The following is a 25,178-nucleotide window of genomic DNA, read 5'->3' as shown; positions in this document are numbered from 1 at the left end:
GTTATTTGAAGTCTTTTGTTAGAACACCATAGAGAGTGACTATTCCCACTATAATGGGTGGTATAATGTTTTAAGAACACACTTAATGCCAAGTATATTTTGTGGTTCTATTCACGTTAGTTGTTTATCACATTTGCTTAGGTGTACTAGTAGTCTACTACATTTGAACTGATCGATTAATCATCCTTTATAGCTGACATGCAGGCATAACCCAAATGCCTAGTACAAAACACTATCTCACTATTTACAATTTAATTTTTGTTATATTCAATTGTTTTCTATTTTATTATCCTTTTCCAGTTTTTCCCATTATTAGATAATTTTTACTTAGAACTTTTTTAGGCTTATGCCTTGGCACACCAGGAGGCTTACCCTTGGCCCTTGAAGAGTCCAACTGCCTCGCCTACACCCTGCACCTTTAAGAAGCTGTCTTATTTATTTCTTCTTTTAACCTAAAGAGTTGATTGTGTATGTTGAAGCTAATTTGGCTGATGCCCCAATTCTTGACGGTCTACTACTGATTTCTGTGTTTGTGAATCAATATCTTCTCGTAAGCTTAACAAATGATTGACCAATTCCAAGACAAGCACAAAAATGGATCACCATGCAATGCCATCTAGTTGAAGTAATGGACTATTGGTTATACAAGCTGCTTATAAATATGATTTTACCACAGAAACTGATTGTTCATGTCTATTGTTTCTTCTTTCTCAGTAACAATCAAAATTTCTGCAATGCTTGTAAAGAGAGGAAACCTTGTCCAAAACTGACAGTAACCCACATTTCAACAACTTTTTTCAAAAAAAAAAAAAGAAAAGAAAAACCTTGTCATCTGCAACCCCGCTTTTAACTACAGTATTTGGTAGAAGACACCATTCTCCATCATAGATCCTTTATGAATTTAAATTGAATTACTAGAAAGCAAAGAATCATCCAAAAGTTTACAATTAAATACAATACCTACAATGGAGAAGAATCTAATTTGTGGACAGTTAAATTTGTTTGGCACGAGCAAACCCACTTCAAGAATCTAGATATCTTTTGTTCTTTTTCGTTTTTCTTTTTCTTCTTTGGTGATAGATAAGTCTTATGTCTGATACTGATCTCATAAAAATTAAAGAATAAAGATCTTTATTTATTTGGAAATAAGGAGGTTGTTAGACTAATAGAATTAATTTTTTTCCTTTTTCCTTTTTAAAAATCAATTAAGCCCATACATAGGGGTTTGCTACCCACACGCACCATTTCAACAAGATAAAACTGCGCCCAAATCACATGTAAGAAATTTTAGCCACGTTTCAGGTGGGACCCACCATGTACATGAGTTGGCTCAAATGTCAGGCTGGTAATCTTGACCAGGTTATCTAGATGTTGGGTTCCAATTCAACTCTCAGATGTCCTACATATATTCCAAGCAGTGTTTTAAGTATCAATACTATCGATCGATATTATCGTTATCGGCCCCTAGCGAGACGAAACCCGTCCGATAACCCCCGGAAGATATAAAAAAACCAAAAAATCCAGATCTCGCACGATGTATCGGTGATATCGCACGATGTACACAAAATATCGTGAGATATCGCCGATATATTGCACGATCATGCCTGATATGGCAGATTTTTGCGTAGGATTGTATCCGCGGGTGTGCCAAAACAGTTACGTATCGGCCGATACGTAACGGTAATGGTGAAGGCCGATACGCGTTTCGGGGTCGTATCGGCTGTTATGGTTTTTTGTGCCCGTATCGGCCGATACGGGCCCGTTACGGGCGTAACGGCCGTTACTGACCCGTAACGGTAAAAAAACGGTAACTTTTTTTTTTTTTGCATTTTAAGCTCTGTTTTTGCTGTTTTTTTAAAACTTCTTACTTCCAAACTGTTTCTCACTCCTACTACTAATTTCAACCAACCTTGGCTGGGTATTTGAGAAAAAAACACATTATATTACGGATTTTGTTGAATCAAATCTCGGTGGGCCATTTTTCAAAAATTCGTCAAAAATAGGTATTTATACTTTTTTTAATATGTTTTGTTGTTTTAATCATGTCATATGATGTGTTAATCATAATAAAACATGTTAATATGCATTTAACAGATTTGGGGTGCCATTTAATATTGTTTTAATATTTTTTTTCTATTTACGCATGAATTTTGACCCTTTTTTTTAAAATTCGAAAAATCAATTTTTAATGGTTGTTTTGTTGTTTTAATTATGCCATATGATGTGTTAATCATAGTAGAACATGTTACTGTGCATTTTATAGATTTGGGGTGCCATTTTATATTTTTTTATATTTACGCATGAATTTTGGCCAAATTTTTTTTAAATTAGAAAAATGAATTTTTAATGGTTGTATTTGTTGTGTTAATCATATTAGAACATGTTAATGTGCATTTTACAGATTTGGGGTGCCATTTTATATTTTTTAAATATTTTTTTCTATTTACGCATGAATTTTGCCCCCTTTTTTTTTAAATTCAAAAAATCAATTTTTAATGGTTGTTTTGTTGTTTTAATCATGTCATATGATGTGTTAATCATAGTAGAACATGTTAATGTGCATTTTACATATTTGGGGTGTCATTTTATATTTTTTAAATATTTTTTTCTATTTACGCATGAATTTTGGCCATTTTTTTTAAAATTCGAAAAATCAATTTTTAATGGTTGTATTGCTGTTTTAATCATGCCATATGATGTGTTAATCATAGTAGAATATGTTAATGTGCATTTTACAGATTTGGGGTGCCATTTTATAAATTTTTTATATTTTTTTCTATTTATGCATGAATTTTAGCCATTTTTTTTTTAATTCGAAAAATCAATTTTTAATGGTTGTTTTGCTGTTTTAATCATGCCATATGATGTGTTAATCATAGTAGAACATGTTAATGTGCATTTTATAGATTTGGGGTGCCATTTTATAATTTTTTAATATTTTTTTCTATTTACGCATTAATTATGGCCTTTTTTTTTTAAATTCGAAAAATAATTTTTTAACGATTGTTTTACTGTTTTAATCATGCCATGTGATGTGTTAATTATAGTAGAACATATTAATGTGTATTTTACAGATTTGGGGTGTCATTTTATATTTTTTTTTCTATTTTCGAATTAGCGACTTTATGTTTTTATTTGCTTATATTGGACAGGTTTTGCCTTGGAGCTTCTTAGGGTTTAGTTAGAATATAAAATCATCTTTATTAACATAGGTCATACACTCATTCTCATATCTAATTATCTAGTATCTACCTAAACCTAAAGAAATGTCTGGGTCTGGCCAACAACAAGTGATGAAATTGGATGGCAACATTGTGAGAGGGTTGGTGGTACTGGGCACCAAATGAAGTGCAAGTATTATGATAGACTAGTGACTGGTGGAATTACCGTCCCAAACAACATTTGGCACATCGAAAGGGTTAAGTTGCGCCATGTAGTAGAGTACCGAAAGACATAATGCTTTTAATGCAAGCTAGTCTAGATGAGTCGAAGGGTAAACGTGTTGTTATACAAAAGAAAAAAGATGATATTTTGAATGCAGCTCGACAGGAAGTGTTTGGTCCTGAATATATGAGCATTCGTGATGAAGATATTATTGATTCTGACGAAGATTCAGATTGAGAATTTACTATAGCTAGGAGAGAGAGCTTGAGTCTAGCTCGTGAAGAGGAAGAACGTCGCCGCATGTTTGGCACGCATGGGTCAGTGCGTGATACAGGGGAGACAGTGGGAGTGCAACTGCTTCTGCAGGTGGAGGGTAGGTTTGGTGGGTTACGACGTATGTTTGGGAGCCGACGACAGACATCTTCACGTGATGCCCATATACGTTTGGATGAAGAAGTAAATGAGCCTAAGTGACCCTCTATTGATCCAATCCTGTTTAGGAAAGAATCAACTAAACAAAAGAAGATAAAACAAATGTAGAGTAGAACTTCCGTTGAGAAATTAAGTAGAGCAGCAGCAAAGTTATTTATACATGCCAATATACCTCTTAACGCAACCAATTCTCCATATTGGCAAGTAGTAATTGATGCAGCAGCAGAAGCAAGTGAAGGAATAAAAGCTCTCACGACTAAGGAGATTAGGGGGAAATGGAAAGATGCAGAGTATGCGGATGTGAAAGCATACGTGGCTACCTTTAAACCTGTATGGCAAGCCAGAGGATGCACAATCATGTGTGATGGTTGGATTGGCCCAACCAGACGCAGCATGATCAACTTCATGGTGTACTGCCACTTAGAAATTATATACCACAAGTCAATTGATGCCTCAGAGGCAACAAAAAATTCTACTTATATTAATGGACTAATGGATAAAGTTGTGGACGAGATTGGAGAGGAGAATATAGTGCAGATTGTGACAGATAATGAAGCAACATATAAGCTTGCAGGACATGTTGATGGATAAGAGAAAATATCTTTTTTGGTCACCATGTGTTGCCCATTGTATTGATCATATATTGGAAGATATTGGGAAGAAGAAGAATGTTAAGGAAATGGTCGAAAGGGCAAGGGAAGTGACGACGTTTATTTACAACCATAATCAAGTAGTTGCAATAATGAGAAAGTTCACGAAAGGACGAGAGTTGTTGAGGCCTGCAGCGATTAGATTCGCAACAAACTTTATAGCATTAGAGAGTTTATTCCAACATAGGGAAGAGTTGAGTGAGATGTTCGCTTCCCGAGAATGGCTCAACACAAAACATGAGAAGAAGACATCAGGGACACCGGTCGAAGTTGCGAACACCATACGGGACAACAAATATTGGAAGAAGGTTAAGGCGATCCTAAAGGTGATGGAGCCACTAATGAGGGTACTCCGTCTTGTTGAATCCGATGAAGCACCTACCATGGGCTTCTTATATGATGTCATGGATAAGGCAAAGTTTGCAATTCAACGTGATTGTAGAAGTTGGGAGACTTATTGGAAGATGATCGACAAGAGATGGACAAAATAACTCCATCACGATCTTCATGCAGCAGGTTACTACCTAAATCCTAGGTATAGATATGGCCAATCATTTGTTGCGGATGATGAAGTTTGTGTCGGGCTAAAAAATGTGATAAAGAGATTAGAGCCTGACTTAGATCTGCAAATAAAGACATTGAATGAATTAGATACATTTGGAAATCGCTTTGGTAGCTTTGGAGATGCTCTTGCACAGCATGTAGTATCTAGGTTGCAACCGGCCGAATGGTGGATTAATTTCGGAGAGAGTATGAAAGCTCTCCAAATAATTGCAGTAAAAGTTTTGAGCCAGACAACATCTTCCTCTAGCTGCGAAAGGAATTGGAGTTGTTTTGCGCTCATTCATTCAAAGAATAGGAATAGATTGCAGACTAGAACATTAGATAGACTTGTCTTCATGCACTACAATATAAAACTAAGAATGCGATGACATCATAGGAGCATTATAGCTGTTGATGACAGAGACTACTGTCCAATAAACTTGGACAATATTTATGATGAGGATGACCCACTTCTACCTTGATTGGAAACAAAGGAAAAGCAAATTGAAGAGGATAGTGTAGAATTGGAAATTGATAATCCAGAAATACGCAGAGCGCAACAAGAGAGTCGTGCAGATGTGTTGGACCTAGTAAGAGGGGCAACATTTATGCCACGTACGGATACGGCTCAAGATCAACAAAAGAGTACGAGCAGTGGTAGCGTGACCATGTCGGATGATGACAATGACCCCCCTGCCCCTGGTGCTGCACTTCTGGTGTTGCTCAACACCCTAACAGCCGTCTACAGATCACGATGTCGATGAACATCGATGAGGTGGTACACAAGGTCGAACTTATGAGTGTACCGAGTCATGATACAGCCAGCAGGAGGTGGATACATCTAGTGGTGCACCGGGTCCGGGAGGTCCGGAACATCAGCAGGCTCATGGTCTTGGTTATTATGATGGATATTCTTATGGTCAATTGAATTATGATGGTTATACTGAGCCTGTTCCATCCATTCATGTTGGAGTAGCCTTCCCGATCAATATCCATATGATTATAGATATCCAAATCCAAATCCAAGTTACTCATCACAGCAGACGCACTCTCAATCTCAAGATCTCAACAGCCTGAGTATGGGCACCAGTATGGCTATTCGACGGGCACTGGTAGATATCCTTACTCCGGGTTAGAGTCGTTGCCTAGTCAGGATCAGTCATCCTCTAGTTTCGTTGATCTAGTATTTCCTTCTAGCACTGGATATTATAAATATGCAGCACCTACACCTATTGAATAGCCTCAGCCTGATGGTGACGATGACGATGATGTGGAGGTCGAGCAACCACAAAAAAGCAGATTTTCATTTTGGTGGTGACTTGTGATTATGAGTATATATTTGTGTTAAGGTAAGTATTTGCAGCAGACAGCTCACAACAGTATTATTGCAAGAAGCCATACACACACTTGACACTGCCGAACTTGTATTTAAAATAGCTCCCCTGACAACGAATCAAGTAATCCTTAATCAGGTTGCAGGGGAGTATATCAGACACTACTATTTTTTTTTTTTAATATTCTTGACTTGAGGATGACAGGTCAAAGACAGGAATCACAGTCACGTGCACAGGAATGTTCGAGAAATTCCTCAAAAATAATTGCAAACACCTAATGTAAGATATTTTAATTTTACATTCATTCTAATGTATCTATCATTGATAGTAGATAGTTAGAAAATTAAATATATGAATTTTGTAGTCAAATTCAGGTTATCTGGTTCATAAATTCATCAGACAGTCCGATACAACTTCTCACCAAAGAGTGGACCGTTACACCACCATAAACATATTCCAATTTATAAATGAATGCATATTTGGAATGCTTAGAATATTCTGGATTTAATCCATATTTTTTTGCCAAAAAAAAAAAATTTGCACCGTTACGCCCCCGTATCCGTATTGGTTTTGAAGGATACCATTACGCCAACCGATACCGATACGGGACACCTTGCGCGCGACATACCATAACATTTTATCCACATCCCATCCAGAAATTCCAAAAATATATAGAAAAAAATCTATTACCTATTCAATATGCCTAAGAGCGGAGCTTTCTACTAAATTTGGTGGGCCATGGTCGACATTTCCGGGTCGTGGGAGAGAAATCTGTCAACGTCCGAAGAAATCCAAGCGAAATCCGGAGAAATCTTGAGAAATCATCATGAGATCTTAAATTTTTCTGGATTTGGGCGAGATTTTAGGGTTCCGGAAGGCCGGAACCCTCTATGTCGGAAAAAAAAGGCATCTGAGCCCTCTTTAAGTGATTTTGGGTTGGGTGGTGTACCGCACACCACCGAACTTATGTGTTGACGTCATCAAGTTCTGCAGGTCCCATCATAAGGTATGTGTTATATCCAAACCGTTCATCCATTTGGCAAGCTCATCGTAAGGCTTGAGTCAAAAAATAAGACAGATCCAGAGATCAAGTGGACCACACTGCAAACAACAGACAACAGTGGGAGATTGAACGTCTACCATTGAAACCCTTTTGAGGTCAGAAGTTTTGGATAAATATGATATTTATTTTTCCTCTTCATCCAGGTCTGTGTGACCTCATGAACAGATTGGATGGAAAATAAAAGTTATGGTGGGCCCTACGAATGTTTTAACAGTGAGAATCACTGTCCCACTGCTATTTGTGGTGTGGTCCACTTGAGCTTTGGATATTACTTATTTTTGGGCTCATGATCTAAAATGATCTCTCCAAATGGTTGAACGGTGTGAATATAATAAATATATTATTGTGGGCCCATATAACTTTGAATCTTGTCCGTAGATGGAGTAGGTATGTTTCGTGCGAAGACGAGCGCTGACGCTCCTCCAGCTCCAAGTTGTACCAACTGTTCAAAGGAGATCAAAGGTACATGGCCCCACAATTATGTATTTATTATATCCACACCGTTTATCCATTTTTCGAGATCATTTTAGAGTACTAACCAAAAAATGAATCATATCACCACACAACTAATAGTAGTGGAGAAAATGATTTTCACCTTTAAAAATTTTGTAGGGCCCACCATAACGTTTATTTTCCATCCAATCTGTTCATAAGCTCACAAAGACCTGGATGAAGAAGAAAAACAAATTTTATATTGATCCAAAACTTCCGTGAACCCCTAAAGGGTTTCAATGGCAGACGTTCAATCCCCCCACCACTTTTTTCAGTGTGGTCCACTTGATCGTTAGATCTATCTTATTTTTCATCTCAAGTGGACTATACTCAAGGAAACAATGGTGGTTGAACACATTACCATTAAAAACTTTTTTAGGGTGCACCTTGATTTTCCCTGTATTTTATTAGGCACTTAATTTATTGTTAACTTCACATAAGTTTGAATAAAGAGAAAAAAACAATTATCAGCTTGATCTAACCTTTTGTAGCCCACTAATGGTCAATCATCATTGTTTCCTATGGTATGGTCCACCTGATTATTGGATCTGCTTCATTTTTTATTTTATTTTTGATAATGTCCTAAAATGATATGAAAAAATGGATGAATGGGGTGGATACTGAATATAGTTGTCTTAGTTCAATCGCACAGCGCATATCTTAGTACAATATACAAAGGAAACCTATTATGTCCATTTCTTTTTTGACATTTTATGATTTGAAAGTGTGTATTAGGGTCTTTTTAAATAATCCCTGAAGTTTCATTGAAAAATTCAACAATTTTCCCAATGTTTCCCCATGTTTCCCAAAAGTGCTATAAACTATGCGATACAAACGATATATCCCGTGCGATAACCGATACGTATCTGTATCCCAAGGGTGCGATACATTGCGCAATACCGATATTTCGAACACTGATTCCAGGTTTGCACATGTTTCCATTTCTAGAGGTGCATGTAGGGCTAGGAAACCTCATATATGTACGTAGTTGGGTGCGGTAGAACATGTAAGTAATTGGAACTTTGAAAGGGAATACCTGGAAATTTAAGATGAATGCATCCACAATCCAATTTTCCCGCTATATCAATCAATGCCAACATTATATAGAATAATAGAAGTAAGAAAACAGCAGACTTTGTCGTAGCAGGAAAATTGTTATTTATGTAGCTCAAATGCAAAGGCATAGATTAACTTCATAAGAAACAAAAGCACGCATGAAAAATCACCTGATAGTAGTGCATGCGGGGTAACAACGATTTAATTGATTTCCTATCATGTCTTGGATGAACTGCTGCAATCTCTTCATTTGACATACTGGCCATTTGGCGAAACAACTCCGCGATATTTGCACCCATATAAGAATCAGGACCATACCAGATATTTAAATCAGGTATCTCGGCAAATGCCTGATGAAACATGCTGTTTGAGTTAGAGACGTAATAAATTGGTAGGCACCTAGTGTTGACACCATTCACTGATCAAGAGGTAATTTTCCACACAAGGACCTAGTAGGAGCTTGTAGAAGTCTTAATGATTGAAAGTGCTGACAACTCTACCAACCTGTAACACAGTCGGTACAACATTAGAAGAAGTGCAAGTAATTGTTGGCACAAGTTCGTGAGCCTGAGCTTTTGTCTCCAGGGAAGTGTTTATGTAGATTACATGCAAAGAAGGAGGTGATATTGAAGCCGCCTCAAGAAAATTCATATATGTGGGACTGGCAGCAGCATCTGCCAAAGAGCAACCTATCCGTTCATTTGACATCCTGTACACACCAACCTGCAAGCAACCTGTCACAATCATGTACTTACAAGAAACCAAAATGTGAAGAGATTATTATTTTATCACAGAAAAGAAGAATCGCAAAAACAGCAATGTTACTTCCGTGCAGTGTCGATTTTTTATTAGAACTTAACAATGCATAGAAAACTGGAGAAAAAAATACTGTAGGAATTAGGCTTCACACAGTCCCTGCACAAAGAACTTTAATAAACAACTGCCAAAACTGATCATTTATCAACCATCTTTTCCATGAAGAAAGGGAAAAATGTATGAATAAATGATGCTATCTTTACTAGTATATCCTTCTATTGAAAAATGGAAGGCAATGACTTCTGCTGAGATAAGTCCCTCCCCTCCCCTCCCTCTCCCTTTTATTTACTTATTTATTTTTATGTGGGTGGGTGGGTGGGGAGGGGAGGGGAGGGGAGATTTCTTTGAATTAATTGTGGGTGTTTATCAGAAAGAAACCTCAACATAATCAGTTAATGATCTTCCTTCTATACCACAAATCAATATTTCTGAAGGCTACCATGCATGCATCTGGTATCCATTTTTTTATAAGAAACTAAATGTAAAATTCTCAAATAAATATTCACACTGCACTCATTCACTGAATAAACAAATTATTAGTAGCAAATCTGACCTGCTCATTCAGTCACCTACTCTTTTACACTGTATCCATGAAGGTGGAAAAACTAAAGAAAAAAAGATATGAACAAAGAAAGAAGAAAGAAATACAGCCAAAGAAAACAAATGAGAAGAAGCTATGCATAGGAAAGAAAAGACATTTGATAAAGATTTTTTTTTTTTTTTTTTTTTTTTAAATGAAGGGCTAACTACCGTGGTGCGAAGCCACATCCATCCCAAATCGCCCCCATCTCCTACCATCTATATTCGTCATTTCCTACAGCCATTCCCTCATCAAATCCACCCACGTTTGCAGCTAATCTTTCCCCTATAGCAGATTTCCAGAATCTGGCCCTGCAGAAGGGCTAAAACTTTGGTGGAGCACCGTGCACAAACTAGACATCCGATCGGCGTGAAACTTGGCATGATGGTGGACCTCCCCTGGCCGACCAGCACCTAGCTAGCTGATTTCAAATTCGTGGGCCCCACGCACGTGCATCAGGCCCGGGCCGCTGTCCACACGTGTGGATCATCTTGGATTCGTTTCTCTTCTATTTCACTCCTCTCGCCTTATTTCCCTAACCCTAACCCTATATAATCCTAAATCCCAAGTCTTATTCCACTTTTGCAAACCCTAGGTTTTTCCGATTTGAAACATGCGAATCCCTTGGATTGGGAAGCAATCCTTTGCATGTGTGGATGAATTTACTCTCCTTCGAGCAATGTTTAGTCTATAATTTTTAATTGATCCAACCCTAACATGTATAGGCTTGGACTCTTATAGATTCCCCTCGTTGAATGCTTGACTTTTATGTAGGATGTGGAATTTTTTTGTGTTTGTTTTACAATTAGTATGATCTAAAGCCTGAAATCTTGCATATCATATTTAATTTCCATGTCCTGCATCAAATTTGGTATCAGAGCTTAGGGTTCTTATAGAGGAATGCATTGCATGTTTAGGGTTTAGTCTACTCGCGTTTATTTTGCATTAAATTTCATCATATAGGATTGTTTAGGACCCCTGATGGGGACATCACGCGCTCACGCCCACGCACGCCGCCCTTACGCACGTACGCAAGGAGAGGGAGGACCCCACCATCGATCTGGCTCGATAACGACGTCCAGAGAGGGCCCCCTAATTAGAAGACGGAGTTTTGGGTCCTTGGAGTGGGCCTGATAATCAAGTAAAGCCCATCATGGGATCTCATGATCGGGGCCCACTAGTCGGATTAATTTCATATTTTAAGTTTTGATTATTTATGTTATTTAGAATATCATGAACGCTTTAGATTTCTTTGATTAGTTTTTATTTTGGTTTACTTCATCGCCAAGTAAATAGGCATCCCTTGTAATTCTTTTGATTGATTGAAGTTTAATAAAAAATCTGCGTTTTTCTACTCCTCTGAGTTCTTGAGTTCTGGAAATCCAATTGAGTGCAAAGCCCTCCCTTCATCAAAGGGCTAACGACCGTGGTGCGAAGCCACATCTATCCCGATTCGCCTCTATCTTCTACCATCCATATTTCTCATCTCGTACAATCATCCACGATTCAAATTCGTTCTTTATTGCAGCAGTTTTCCTCTCTATAGCAAAATTTCAGATTCTGGCCCGGCGAGAGGGCTGAACCTTCGGCGGAGCACCATGCACAAACCGTGCATTGTATCGAATTGAGATTTGGGGGTTTTGGAGTCCATCTCTGGCTGACCAGGGCCAAAGTGGCCTTTTTCTGAATAGTGGGCCCCACACACGTACGGCCGTGATCACACGCACGTGCGTCTGGGCAATTGTTGTTGTCCGTGCGCGGGAACTGTCTTCCGGTTCAGGTTTTCTTCTTATTTTACCCTCTCATACCAATTTTTCATAAACCTTAACCCTAGATCGCATTATCCTTAATTTATTTGCCCCTTTTCTCACCCTAGGGTTCCTTAATTTGAAATTGGAGAATTCCTTGGATTAGGGATTGATTGTCATGCATGTGTGGTTGATTTTTACTTCCCTTTGAGCATTGTTTGGTCCATAATTTTACTGATCCAGTCCTAGCCTGTGTAGGCCTGAACCCGTGCAGATTCCCCTTGAATGTTTGAACTTTTGTGTGGGATGTGGAATTATTATGTGATCGTTCTGCATTAGTCTGATATAAGCCTGAATTCTTGCATATCATATTTAAATTTCATGTCTTGCATCAACCCATCATTCACAACATAGACTGCTGAATTTTCTATTGTCAGAAATTCTCCAATTTTCATTGCTGAATTTTCTGTTAACAAACTGTTTGGACAGTTATGTTGCTGGAATTTTAGGAGCGTTGCGTAGTTTCCCTCATATAGTCCTATAGGATCATTTAGTCTCATTTAGACGCATATAGTTGTGTAGAGAGTCTTTAAATTGAGTTAGCAGTTGTATGCTCACACGTACCGGTCGTGGTTCTGGCTTGCGCCCTACATTAAACATGGAGCAATTGCCCAGAGTCAATGAACAAAATGACCCAGCAGTTTGATTCTTTGGGTAAGTGTTTGGAACAAAGTATTGACCAATGCTTTGAACAGCTTGATGTGCGCATTACCCAACTAGAAACCTCCGTTAGGGCAATCCTCACTATTGGGGAAGATGCCCAATCTCAGGCAGGTGGTCAGGAGGATAGACCAAGGAATGGAGGTGGCCAAATCGGTTATGGGCACACACACGTGCACCCATCCCGTGAGGGGCAGCAAGACCACTATGACCCTGATGAGGACATCGTGCACACGGCGCCTACACGCGCACGCCCGCCACCCCCCCTACGCTCGTACATACGCAGAAGGAGGGCCCCACCATCGATCTGGTTCGATGACGACGTCCAAGGAGGGCCTCTTAGCTAGAAAAAGTTTTGGTTCAAAATGGTGGGCCCGATAGTCAAGAAAAGCCCATCATAGGACCTCATGATCGTGCCCCACTCGTGGGATTGATGTCATATTTTAGGTTTTGCTTATTGTTATTATTTAGAACATCGTGAATGCTTTGGATTTCTTTGTTTGGTTTTTATTTTAGTTTACTTCACCGCCAAGTAATAGGTTGCGCACATGGTGCGAGTTTTGGGGTATAAGATTTTCCCTATAAATAGGTACCCCTTGTAGTTCTTTTCATTCATTCAAGTTTAATAAAAATTCCTACTTTATTTTTCTGCTATCATCGTGAGTTGTGGAATAATTCAAAAGTGGGTGCGAAGCCCTCCCTTCTTTGAAGGGCTAACTACCGTGGTGCGAAGCCACATCTATCCTCATCCGCCCCTACCCTCTTCCATCCATCTCTCATCCTCTATCATCATTATTGCTTTGAATTTCTCAGCTTTTGCAAATATTCACCCCCCTACAACCAAGTTCCAAAATTTGGACCTGTAGGAGGGCTGAAACTTCGGTGGAGCACTACGTCCCGACCTTACGTCGGATCATCGTCAAACTTGGAGGGATTGGAGGTCTCCCCTGGCCAACCAAGGCCTAGGTGTCACTTTGGGGAGGCGGGCTTCCATCACACGTGCGGCCAGCCCCACCCGCGCACGTGCGTCAGCCCCGGCCCACCATCTGCACGCAGGAGCTCTCTCCGGGTCAGGTTTTCCTCTGGTTTTCCTCTTTTCATTCCTATTTCCTAAACCCTAGCCTTAGTTTGCATTAGCCCTAATTTATTTGCCTCTTTTTTTTCACCCTAGGGTTCCTTGAATTGAAATTGGGGAATCCCTTGAATTAGGGACTGATTTTTATACGTGTGGTTGATTTCTATTTCCCTTTGACATCGTTTAGTTTATAATTTTTATTGGTCCAATTCTAGCCTGTGTCGGCCTGGACCCGCATAGATTCACCTTTTTAATTGAATGATTTGGATTGTCATGTGGGATGTGGAATTTGTGTAACTGTTTCTGAATTGGTATGATCTAAGCTTGAATTCTTGCATCTCATACTTAAATTTCATGTCCTGCATCAGACCCCGATGTGCAACTTCTCAAAGGAGTTAGAGTAGATGCCCCCACGTTTGGTGGCCACTTGGACCCTAAAGCTTTTCTAGATTGGTTGGCAGACATGGACCACTATTTTGAGCGGTACAACATGTACGGCCTTGTGGCTAGAGAGAGTGCACCAAAGGCTAGTGTAGAGTTACCCACTAAGGCCATTCTGGTAGTGAATGAGTTTAGTGATGTCTTTCCTGATGATCTACCGGATGAGTTTCCCCCTATGAGGGATATACAGCACACCAAGATGTGGGACACCGTACTATCTATAACCGAGTTTGCGTTTAATAGTTCTATCAATAGGTCCCCAGGTCTAAGTCCTTTTGAAGTCGTTACTGGTTATAAACCTAGAAAACCTATTGATCTTGTCCCTATGTCACTGTCCCATAAGCCATCAGAGTCTGCAGAGTCTTTTGCTCATCACATTCACTCATTGCATCAAGAAATCATGCGAAAGATACTGCTAGTAATGAACATTACAAAATTTTTGCAGACCAACATAAATGATTCAAGGAATTCAATGTAGGGGATTGTGATGGTCCGCATCAGGCCAAAGCAGTACCCTCAGGGAATCGTTCGTACATTACACGCGCTTAGCGCTGGACCATTCAAAAGTATAAAACGAAACGATCTCAATGCGTATGTGGTAGATCTTTCACCTTTCATGGGAATCAGTCTCACATTCAATGTGGAGGATCTAGTTGCATTTCAGGGAACCACTGATACATTGTCCGGCCTTGCACCTAACCATCCTGATTCTCCAGACCTTTCCCTTGATCCATGGCCCCCTTCCGACCCATCTTCCCAACCACTACCTCCCATACGTATCCTTCTCACACCCAGAGAGGAGATAGAGGATATTTTAGACCATCAGATAGTATCGACGTCAGACAGCGGATTTCAAAAGTTCTTGGTCAAGTGGAAGTCACGCCCAGCTTCAGACAATACGTGGCTCGCTAAGGAGGAGCTTCAGAGACTTGATCCTGAATCTCGAAGCGGTTCAGGAGTTTTGTTTCGCCAGTAGCAAAACCTTCGCAGCCGGGGAGAATTGATGGGGACATCTTGGGCACATGCACCCCCCCCCCCCCCCAACGCACGCAAGGAGGAGGGCCCTACCATCGATCTGGATTAATGACGACGTCCTAGTTAGAGGATTGCGTTTTGGTTCATTGGAGTGGACCCAATCGTCATGTGAATCCCACCATGGGTTCTCATGATCGTGGCCCACTATTCTAAACGATCCAGTACTTTGAGTTTTGGTTATTATTGTTATTAGGAACATCATAGACGGTTAGATTATTTTGATTAGTTGTTAATTGTGGTTACTTTGTCTCTAAGTAATAGGTTGCGCACATGGCGCGTGTTTTGAGGTATAGGATTTTATTATAAATAGACACCCCTTGTAGTCTTTTTCCTCATTAAAGATTGAATAAAATTTCTGCGTTTTCCTGCTCCTCTCTGAATTGTGAAGCCTAAATGGGTGCAAAACCCTCCCTTCTTCGAAGGGCTAACTACCGTGGTGCAAAGCCACATCCATCTCAAATCGCCTCTATCTCCTACCATCCATATTCCTCATCTCCTACAGCCATCCCTCATCAAATCCACTCATGTTTGCAGCTAATCTTTCCCCTACAGCAGATTTCCAGAATCTGGCCCTGCAGGAGGGCTGAAACTTCGGCGGAGCACCATGTACAAACCAGACATGATCGGCGTGAAACTTGGACCTCCTCTGGCCGACCAGCACCTAGCTGGCTGATTTCAAATTCGTGAGCCCCACACACGTGTGCAGGATCATACGTACGTGCGTCAGGCCTACGCCGCTGTCCACATGTGTGGATCATCTTGGGTTCATTTCCCTCTTCTATTTCACTCCTCTCGCCTAATTTCCCTAACCCTACCCTAGATAATCCTAAATCCCAAGTCCAATTCCACTTTTGTACACCCTAGGTTTTCCTAATTTGAAACATGTGAATCCCTTGGATTGGGAAGCAATCTTTTGCATGTGTGGATGAATTTACTCTCCTTTGAGCATTGTTTAGTCTATAATTTTTAATTGATCCAGCCCTAACATGTGTAGGCTTGGACTCTTATAGATTCCCTTTGTTGAATGCTTGACTTTTATGTGGGATGTGGAATTTTTTTTGTGATTGTTTTAAAATTAGTGTGATTTAAAGCCTGAAATCTTGCATATCACATTTAATTTTCATGTCCTGCATTAAAAAATCTTATCTATGGTGTTTTGCATGCTCATATCAAAACACTGTCCAATACGACTTGCATAAAGCTGATCATGGTATCTTACAGTCCATATCATGTAAAGATGCAAGCAGAAGAAAATTAAGTTAGATATGTTTTTGAATTTAATTAGTGTAAGGTTCAAACTATCTGCATCAGTAGTCAAATCGTTCAGTCGGTATCTATGAGTGCATATTGGCCAGATTGTTATGAATTTCTCAAGTAAGAAAACCTGAAAAATATAGCAGTTAAATCAGGAAGAAAAAAAAAATCCTATTTCTATATTCATTACATGTTTTCCAATGTGTTTTTAAGCATTTATCCAGTTTGTGATATGGCTTGTCGCAACAATTCATCGGGTCTTCAACACTAAGTTTTAACTTATTTGGTGGCCGCATTCCATTTTTGGAAAACATTATAATGAGGAAATCCAAGCACCAGTTAGAGTATACCAGAGGAGGTGGAGAACTCCCATTTATTTATGGCTAGGTGATGCATATATGGGGCCCCATGGGCCCAATTCGAGTGCCTAGCCCGTTGAAGACCCCACATGTATGATTATGCATCTTTAAAAGGCCCCGCACTGGGATGATGCATGTAGGCTACTTAGTTGGACCATTCCGACCGTTGGATCATCATCATTGGATATCTTGATCATGGGCCACAAAATAGTTTAGTATATTTAATTGTCTATATGTTTGTTATTTTTTCTTTGTTTAGCTTATATCTTTACTGAGTTTAGGGAGGTAGGAACAAAATTTATTTTATTGAGCGTCTTTATGTGAAACCTTTTATCTAATAGCGTCTTTTTGTAAAAAGTCTTTCCTGAGACTGTAAGGCTTGGACATCCACACCCTAGCCATTATTGCATATGAAGGGGAAAAAAAAAATCTCTCTTTGCTTTGTGATGACGTAAAACTTTCTGCGATTGGAGCAACTAGGTGTGATACCATGTAGTGATTCCTTGTTATCATTCTCTCATTTTCTTCAATCAAAATGTATTTCTTATCTTTTCTCTCTCTTTCCTTTTAGTTTTCTTCTCTTCTTTCCCCATCAATAAACAATCCCCATATCTATCATTGTTCTTCTTTCTCCCAACCCATACACCCGCAACCTAACTTGTCCCAAACTCCCATCTAACCAACCTTACCGTACAACTGTACAGCCATACCTGACTGCACCCACCTATCTGTACAACCATACGAACTTGTACAACCATCTGTACGGTTAGTCCCCCCCTCCATTTCGTCATTTGATCCTCAATTCAATCCCTAATCCCAAACCTAGTTCCCTAAAATCCTCACCCTAAAAACCCCACATCTAAACCCTCCAAAACCCTAATCCTAATTTCCCTAAAAACTCCTAATTCCGCCAAAAAAAAAAAAAAAAAAAAAAAAAAACAAAACAAAATAAAATTTCCAAAATCCCAAAACCCTAGTTCTTAAACCCTTTAACAAACCAAGAGATTCCCTTTAGAATCCTTAATTCAAACCCTCATCCCTATAATCCCTAATCCCAAACCTAGTTCCCTAAAACCCTCACCCTAAAAACCCCACATCTAAACCCTCTAAAACCCTAATCCTAATTTCCCCCAAAACCCCTAATTTTGCAAAAAAAAAAAAAAAAAAAAAAAAAAAAAAAAAAAAAAAAAAAAAAAAAGAAAAAGAAGAAGAAGAAGAGAGAACAAAAAACAAAAAAAAAAACCCAAATTTTCCAAAATCTCAAAACCCTAGTTCTTAAACCCTTTAACAAACCAAGAGATTCCCTTTAGAATTAGATCAACTCCTATGCTAGATGGAAGTCCCACATACCATAGGTCCTATTTAATAATGATTTATAAGATCTAATTGACGGGTTGTGATTTAGTCTTGAATCTGAGCATAGTTAAATACTTAAATTCATTGAGTTTGTGATTGATTAGCATTATTTTGTATTTTGAATTGTTCTAGTTGATCCGTTGATGATCTCATTGCATCATTCTAGGATAGGTCATCCGTCCTGCATCAAAGTAGCGGTTTTCCATTGAGCTGGCCTTGGATTCCTAATGAGCATCCATCAAAGTTCAACTTTAAAATGCCCACAGGAGGCAGACACCATCAACCACTTGGCTTTGACCAACCCAACCTTGTTCTAATAACCTCCTGCCAATTTGATCTTAACATTGAAATAGATTTTTGTTGCAAGCCATTTAGAGATTTTCAACCGCTTTGTCCTCACTAGAGATTTTCCCTATGAGATTTTGGCATTCCTTTCCAACCATATACGAGAACTGCAGGAATTTTTTGTCTTCCAGAGCAAAAGTCCTATGGGGGAATAGCACAATCCACCAACTTGAAAATAAAGCCTTCATTGATCCAGGGATTACCCACATTATACCAAATGCTAAAAAAAAAATAGTCGCCCATATTTTCCATGCAAAATTGCAGTGCAACAAGTGGGGAACATTCTCCTCATGAACATAACAAAGCGAACATCTGTTCAGTAAAGACATGTCTTTTAGGTCATCCAGTGTAAGAGTTTTGTCCAAGGCTGTCGTCTAACATAACACATTCAACTTCAAAGGGACAGATGCAGGCCAAAAGCATAGAAGAAACCAGTGAAACCAAAGATGAGCCTTGGTCCAATACGTCAACAAAAAACATTTCATCGAGAAAATACCATTTGATCCTAACACCCACAATCTTCTGTCACTTCATCAAGTAATTTCAACATTTGGACAAGCAATATGATCTCTTTTTGCAGAATTTTGTAAGCACCACTAAAAAGAGGAAAGGGAAGAAATAGAAGAGGAAGCGAATAATGAGAGATCGTCCCAATCCCTTTTACACCCCTTGAATTGGGAGAAACCCAAAGCCCAAAAAATTACCCAGCCTTTTACTCTTGAGGAAGACCACATCAAGGGGCTCTGAGGTCTGCTGTTTGAATGTCCTATGATTGTGCTCTTTCCAAAGTGGCCAAATCACAACCAACGGGGGGGGGATGCATACCAAAAGCATAGAAGAAACCAGTGAAACCAAAGACGAGCCTTGGTCCAATATGTCAACAAAAAATATTTCACCGAGAAAATACCATTTGATCCTAACACCCACATTCTTCTGTCACTTCATCAAGCAATTTCAACATTTGGACAAGCAATATGATCTCTTTTTGCAGAATTTTGTAAGCACCACTAAAAAGAGGAAAAGGAAGAAATAGAAGAGGAAGGGAATAATGAGAGATCGTCCCAATCCCCTTTACATCCCTTGAATTGGGAGAGACCCAAAGCCCAAAAAATTACCCAGCCTTTTACTCTCGAGGAAGACCACATCAAGGGCTCTTAGGTCCGCCGTTTAAATGTCCTATGATTGTGCTCTTTCCAAAGTGGCCAAAACACAACCAACGGAAAAAAAAAAAAAAAAGGCGTCGCCATTCTTTTAGCCTTTCGAACCCCAATTCCATGGAATGAAATTTTGATCAATTGAGGCAAAATCCAAGCAATGTAAAAGAGGGAAAAAGTCTGGGTACAAATAGCCTAGAAAAACTCACAATGAATGAAGAGATGACTAATAGACTCAACATCCTTAAGACACATAAAGCATTAGATCATAATCATCATGGTCCAATTGCGAAGGTGGTCGATGATTAGGATATCGGGACGAATAGAACAAATGTGGTTGGTCCAAATAACCTGCACAAACTCACGACAAACGAAGAGATGAGCGACAAACTCCGTATTGTCAGGACACAGGCCATCCATTTGCAATCACCAGTGCAAAGTTGGTCAACGATTAGGATTTTATCCTTAGGCACTAGCCATGCAAGTGCCATAACCCTCGAGGGGGTTGGATAATGCCATAATAAAGTCAAAGACAACCAATATCATGACTACACTCTCCGCATTTAAGAAGACGGAAGAAAATTTCCCTGCAAGTTCAAGCTTCTAACACAGAGAATCAACCTTCGAGGAGTCAAGAGTACCAAAATGGATGTGGTCTTGCAAACTAGTAAACACTTCAATTTCCTCATCTATAGGGTTCCTTCAAAAGCAAGTGCACCACTCTATCGTGTCCTCCTAACTAGAAAAACACTAGAAAGCAACTTCCTCTTATCATAAGATATGTTATACAATCTAGAATAGGTAGGACGGAGCAGAGTTTCACCACACCACATGTTTTCCCAAAATCTAATACTAGCTCACAATATACTGAATCCCTAGTGAAAAATAACTCACTCCCCCATTACTGCTTGCTAGATGCCCAAGCTCTTGTATAAAGAGTCGAGCATATGTTTGCCAACAACTAGCCCCTGCAATTAAGGAGATGAGAGCGCACTCAATAAAGTTGCTTTGATTTTTTCAATAACCATGGTAAGTGAAACCTATTGGTCATTGAAAATACAATTATTTCTTTCCTTCCAGATATAGTAGCACATAACTAAATGAAGCAATTGCCACACAATCAAGGCATTATCCTTAAAAGGAGCAGTGCTCCAATAACTAAACATCTCATGAAGCCTTTCCCTTAAGATCCACTCAATACCAAATATGGAAAAAAAAAAACTTACTCAACATGAAGAACACTAGGCACTGTAGGAAAAGATCACAAACATGCCTCTTTGGCCTTACATATAACCAGCGTTTGAAGTATCGCCATGAAATCGATAATATCGTCGATATTATCGTTGTCGACGAACCAACTACAACGAAACCCTAGAAATTCATATCCCTTCTAAGTATCGGCGAGAAATCGTCGAAAATTTCACTGAAATCGATATCACTACATTATTATCACCGAAATTATCACCACCTACCACTACCAATCGAGCTGATGTTTTCGATAAATATTGTCGAAATATCGCCCAAAACTACCGAAACGCACAGTCCAACTACGTTAATAGTTGAGAATTTGAAAAATAATTCAAAAAGGAGGGAAGAGGGATTGGGGGTCAAGGGGGGGCTTCCATCGCGAGTTCAAGTTTCGAAAGAAGGGTCTTCCAAAACCCTCGTTGGAAACTCTTTCGAAAGCTATGACTTTTAACTTTACCTTTCTGTCTTTGTTTTTAAGTGTGAGTTTCACCCCATTTAATAGCAGTGGATCACCACCATTTTACAAGAAAAACATTTGCCTCCAACTTACCTTTTAAGTTTATTTAAAGTATGAGTTTTACACAATTTAATGACAATAAGTCACCACCATTTCACATGAAAAAGCATTTGTTTCAACTTTTTACTTCACTTTATGTTTATTTAAATTATGAGTTCCACACCATTTAATATCTATGGATCACCAACATTTTACATAAAATAAACTTAGAGATAAAAGAACACTAAACTAAAAAAAGTACATAAATGTATGAAAATAGACTTACGGTTCAAAAGAAACTTAAAAAATATGTGCATTTGATTTTTATTTTTATTTTTAAAATGGCTATTACAACCCGTATCTTAACAGTAATTATGGTTACGGCCATCGTTACCATTATTGAATACCTTGCATTTTCATGTTAATCATGCAAATGCCTCCACTCTAGGGAGAGCTTCTAGACATCAAGTTGAGTTTCAGACACAAAGAGTTGGACTCGATTAGCTGAAGGAAGAAGTACATAACAAGATCCTTTCGTGAAATTTCCATTTCCATCCCCACATTCCTCATTAGGCACCAGAACTACTAAATGCAACGAACACAACAACAATAGAAACTCTTCAACTTCTTCCTTCAGATTTCTTCTAAAAAGATTGTTTTGTCACCATTCTGCTTGGTAAATTCTCTACCCATATATTCCGCTTCAACGATATTGAGTACAATCTCATAAATCTTTCTACTGACAAATTTTCACCTAAACATGGATCTTCCCAAAAGAATTCCTTTTCACCTTTGTTGACCATAAAGTTGAATACTTTGTGAAGCACCTTACCCCAAGGCTGCTTCTTCCTTGAGATTTCTTCTAAAATGTATGTTTTGTCACCATCTTGCTTGGTAAATTCTCTACCCATATATTCCGCTTCAACGACACATCGAGTACAATCTCAAAAATCCTGCTACTGACAGGTTTTCACCTTAGCATGGATCTTCCCAAAAGAACTCTCTTTCATCTTTGTCGACCATAGATTTGAATCCTTTGTGAAGCACCTTACCCCAAGGCTTTGAAAAATCACAGGTCAACATAATACCTTTCCACGCTTTAAAACTCTGATCTCTATTCGAAATTCTGGAATCCCATTCCCTATTTCCTGTCGCATACTTCTTGCTCACCACTCCATAATGCCTATTTTTCAGTCCCAAATCTCCTCCACCATTTGCATAATGGGTTCCAATTCCTTTCTATAAATCTACCAATTCTCAGGTCCCCTCCTAAAGTTTGCTCCATTTGATCAAGTGAAATCTCCATATTTTACTTTATCATCCCCATAGAAAATCATTCTAAATTTTCCTATCTTCCTGGCCACAAATGAAGAAATCTTGAATGAGGAGAAATATTAAACCGGCAGATTGACAAGGGTTTCCTCCTTGATGAGAGTGATCCAGCCACACAAGGAGAGATAATCTCTCTTCCACAATGCAGGCCTTTTTTATATTTCTAAATCAACCCACATGGAGGGCAAACAAATTGGCCTGCCAATGGTAGGCCGAACTAAGGAATCAAAAAAGACTGAGTCTTGCATCCAATCATACTAACAACCAACAAATAACTTCCTCCACCTCAATCCCAGCAAACACTTTTTCCCAGGTTAACTCTCAAAACTGGAACCACCTCAAAGCATCGAAGCACACTTTTTAAGGTGGTTACAAAGAAACCATCATAGACAGGCACCTTGCCTTTGTCAAAGCAAAAAATGACCCAACAAATTTCCTTCTCTTCAAAAGGCATTTTGAGGCCATCGCTGCCTCTTCAACAATGGTTGATAAAGAGAGCCCTTCAAACTTAGGGTTAAGGCTATCAATGGTACTCGAACCTGAACCAATTTGAATGGGTCTAGGCCCCATTCCTTGGACCTGTTAAGAAATCAGGTATGAGTCCGGACCTGGTAAAAAATCAGGTCTAGTCGGGTTCAGGTCGGGTCTGTGCTATAGACTCAGTTAAAGTCCAGTCAGGTCTAATCTAGTTGGGTCTGGGTCGTGTCCAATTGGTTTAATGGTAAAATTATATATATTTAACATATCAATTATTCTAGCAAAAGAAATACGGTTTCCCAGCCACACACATGTAAGAGAGCTCGCTAACATACCATACACATGTTAAAGTGGCACATGTGTGTACAATCTAATCCATCTATCAGGTGGGCCCAACAATTTAAATGCTCTTAGGGGTCATTTGTATGGGAGTAAATGGGGGTAAATGAGTGGAATTGGAAGCAATGAAGCAATGAACTCTCCCTCAAGATTGCCCTCTTTTTGAAGCAATGAAGCATCCCACACCACCAACGTACTCCCAGTGCTCCCATCATGTCTTCGCAACGCAGTCATAGTTGTTGCCTTCCCATATATCATCATGGTTGAATCCCAACCTTCCTTTTCTTGGAGTGTTATGATGTGAACCTTCTACAATTTGCATAATTTATTAAACCTTGCTTCACCTATGGAGGCACCCCAGACCCCTAACAGTACACGAAATAATCGTCATTTAACACATTTGAATGACCCAATCCAGATGCTTGAGCCTTCTGTACTCATTCTAACAAATCCCAAAAGCAATAATGATGCAGGACAATTAACCACATGCTCTAAAAGCTCGAACTATTAGAGCATGTCAAATCAATCCCTTTAGCTCATAGCTCAGGCCCCACATCTCATGGGTTAGGACCTCAGCCAAACCCCCCTCGTGGGCCCCAAATCACTTGAGTACCGCCTCACACGGGCCACCAACCCCGAGTGTGCCCATACATCCCACAGGCAACCCCACTCAAGCCCGGTGTAAAAATGTTTCTGCATTAATCACCCCCGGTGAGGAGTCTCGAACACAAGACCTCCTGCTCTGATACCATTTTGATGCAGGACAATTAACCACTTGCTCTAAAAGCTCGAACTGATAGAGCATGGTGAATCAATCCCTTTATCTCACAGCCCAAGCCCCACATTGCATGGGTTAGGACCTCGGCCGAACCCCTCTCATGGGCCTCACCCGTGTGAGGCGAGTGGCTCGTGTGAGGCAGTACCCATGTGATTTGATGCAGGACACATGATTTAATGATAGCATGCAATGCGGAGATTATAAAAAAGTCCATAAAGTAATTCAATTAACAAAAGATGCTAACCCACCAACTAATTAAGAGTAAACAATAGGCAATAAAATCTGATTTAACCTAAATCACATGCCCGCATGGTACGGAATCACATAAATCAATTGAAACTAGGCCCGATGGAAGGATAAAACTTCCAAATTAGCATAGGCATGTTCCTTACTCAAGGGACAAATTTGTAGGTTTTATGATTAGAGTTAGGAATGGGAAAATCTGAAATTTGGAAAATTAGGATTTTTAGAATTTTGGGAAAATAGGAAATTGGGGATCTAGGGTTTAATGTAAGGTTATGGATGGGAAATCAATAGATTTTTATACGAGAAGCAAGGGGAAATCAAAGGATTGAATGGTTGTCCATGCGGTTAGCCTAGGGGCTCATACGTGTGGGTCATTGGCTAGGCTTTTTGGGTCCTCAATGATTGATTTCGATTGGGGTTGCAGT

General features: G+C 39.3%; 1 protein-coding gene and 1 long non-coding RNA gene across 2 annotated transcripts in view; both read right to left on the bottom strand.

Annotated features, from left to right (window-relative positions):
• LOC131239855 (quinolinate synthase, chloroplastic) overlaps window positions 1–25,178 on the bottom strand; it is a 72,406-nt gene that overhangs the window by 25,338 nt on the left and 21,890 nt on the right. Inside the window, exons 3-4 of the mRNA XM_058237743.1 lie at window positions 9,459–9,677; window positions 9,125–9,304 (exon numbers count right to left, since the gene is read on the bottom strand). Coding sequence (XP_058093726.1) covers window positions 9,125–9,304; window positions 9,459–9,677 — 399 coding nt within the window. The remainder of the gene's footprint in view (window positions 1–9,124; window positions 9,305–9,458; window positions 9,678–25,178) is intronic.
• On the bottom strand, window positions 11,132–11,622 carry LOC131239856 (uncharacterized). Its single transcript, XR_009168442.1, has 2 exons — window positions 11,378–11,622; window positions 11,132–11,328 (listed from the first exon to the last, which is right to left on the bottom strand). It is a non-coding gene; the product is annotated as an uncharacterized LOC131239856 (long non-coding RNA).

Source organism: Magnolia sinica, chromosome 3 (assembly GCF_029962835.1).
Source record: "Magnolia sinica isolate HGM2019 chromosome 3, MsV1, whole genome shotgun sequence".
Classification (NCBI taxonomy): domain Eukaryota; kingdom Viridiplantae; phylum Streptophyta; class Magnoliopsida; order Magnoliales; family Magnoliaceae; genus Magnolia; species Magnolia sinica.
The sequence above is the reverse complement of the archived record's forward strand: the minus strand, read 5'-3'. Positions and strand labels throughout refer to the sequence as shown.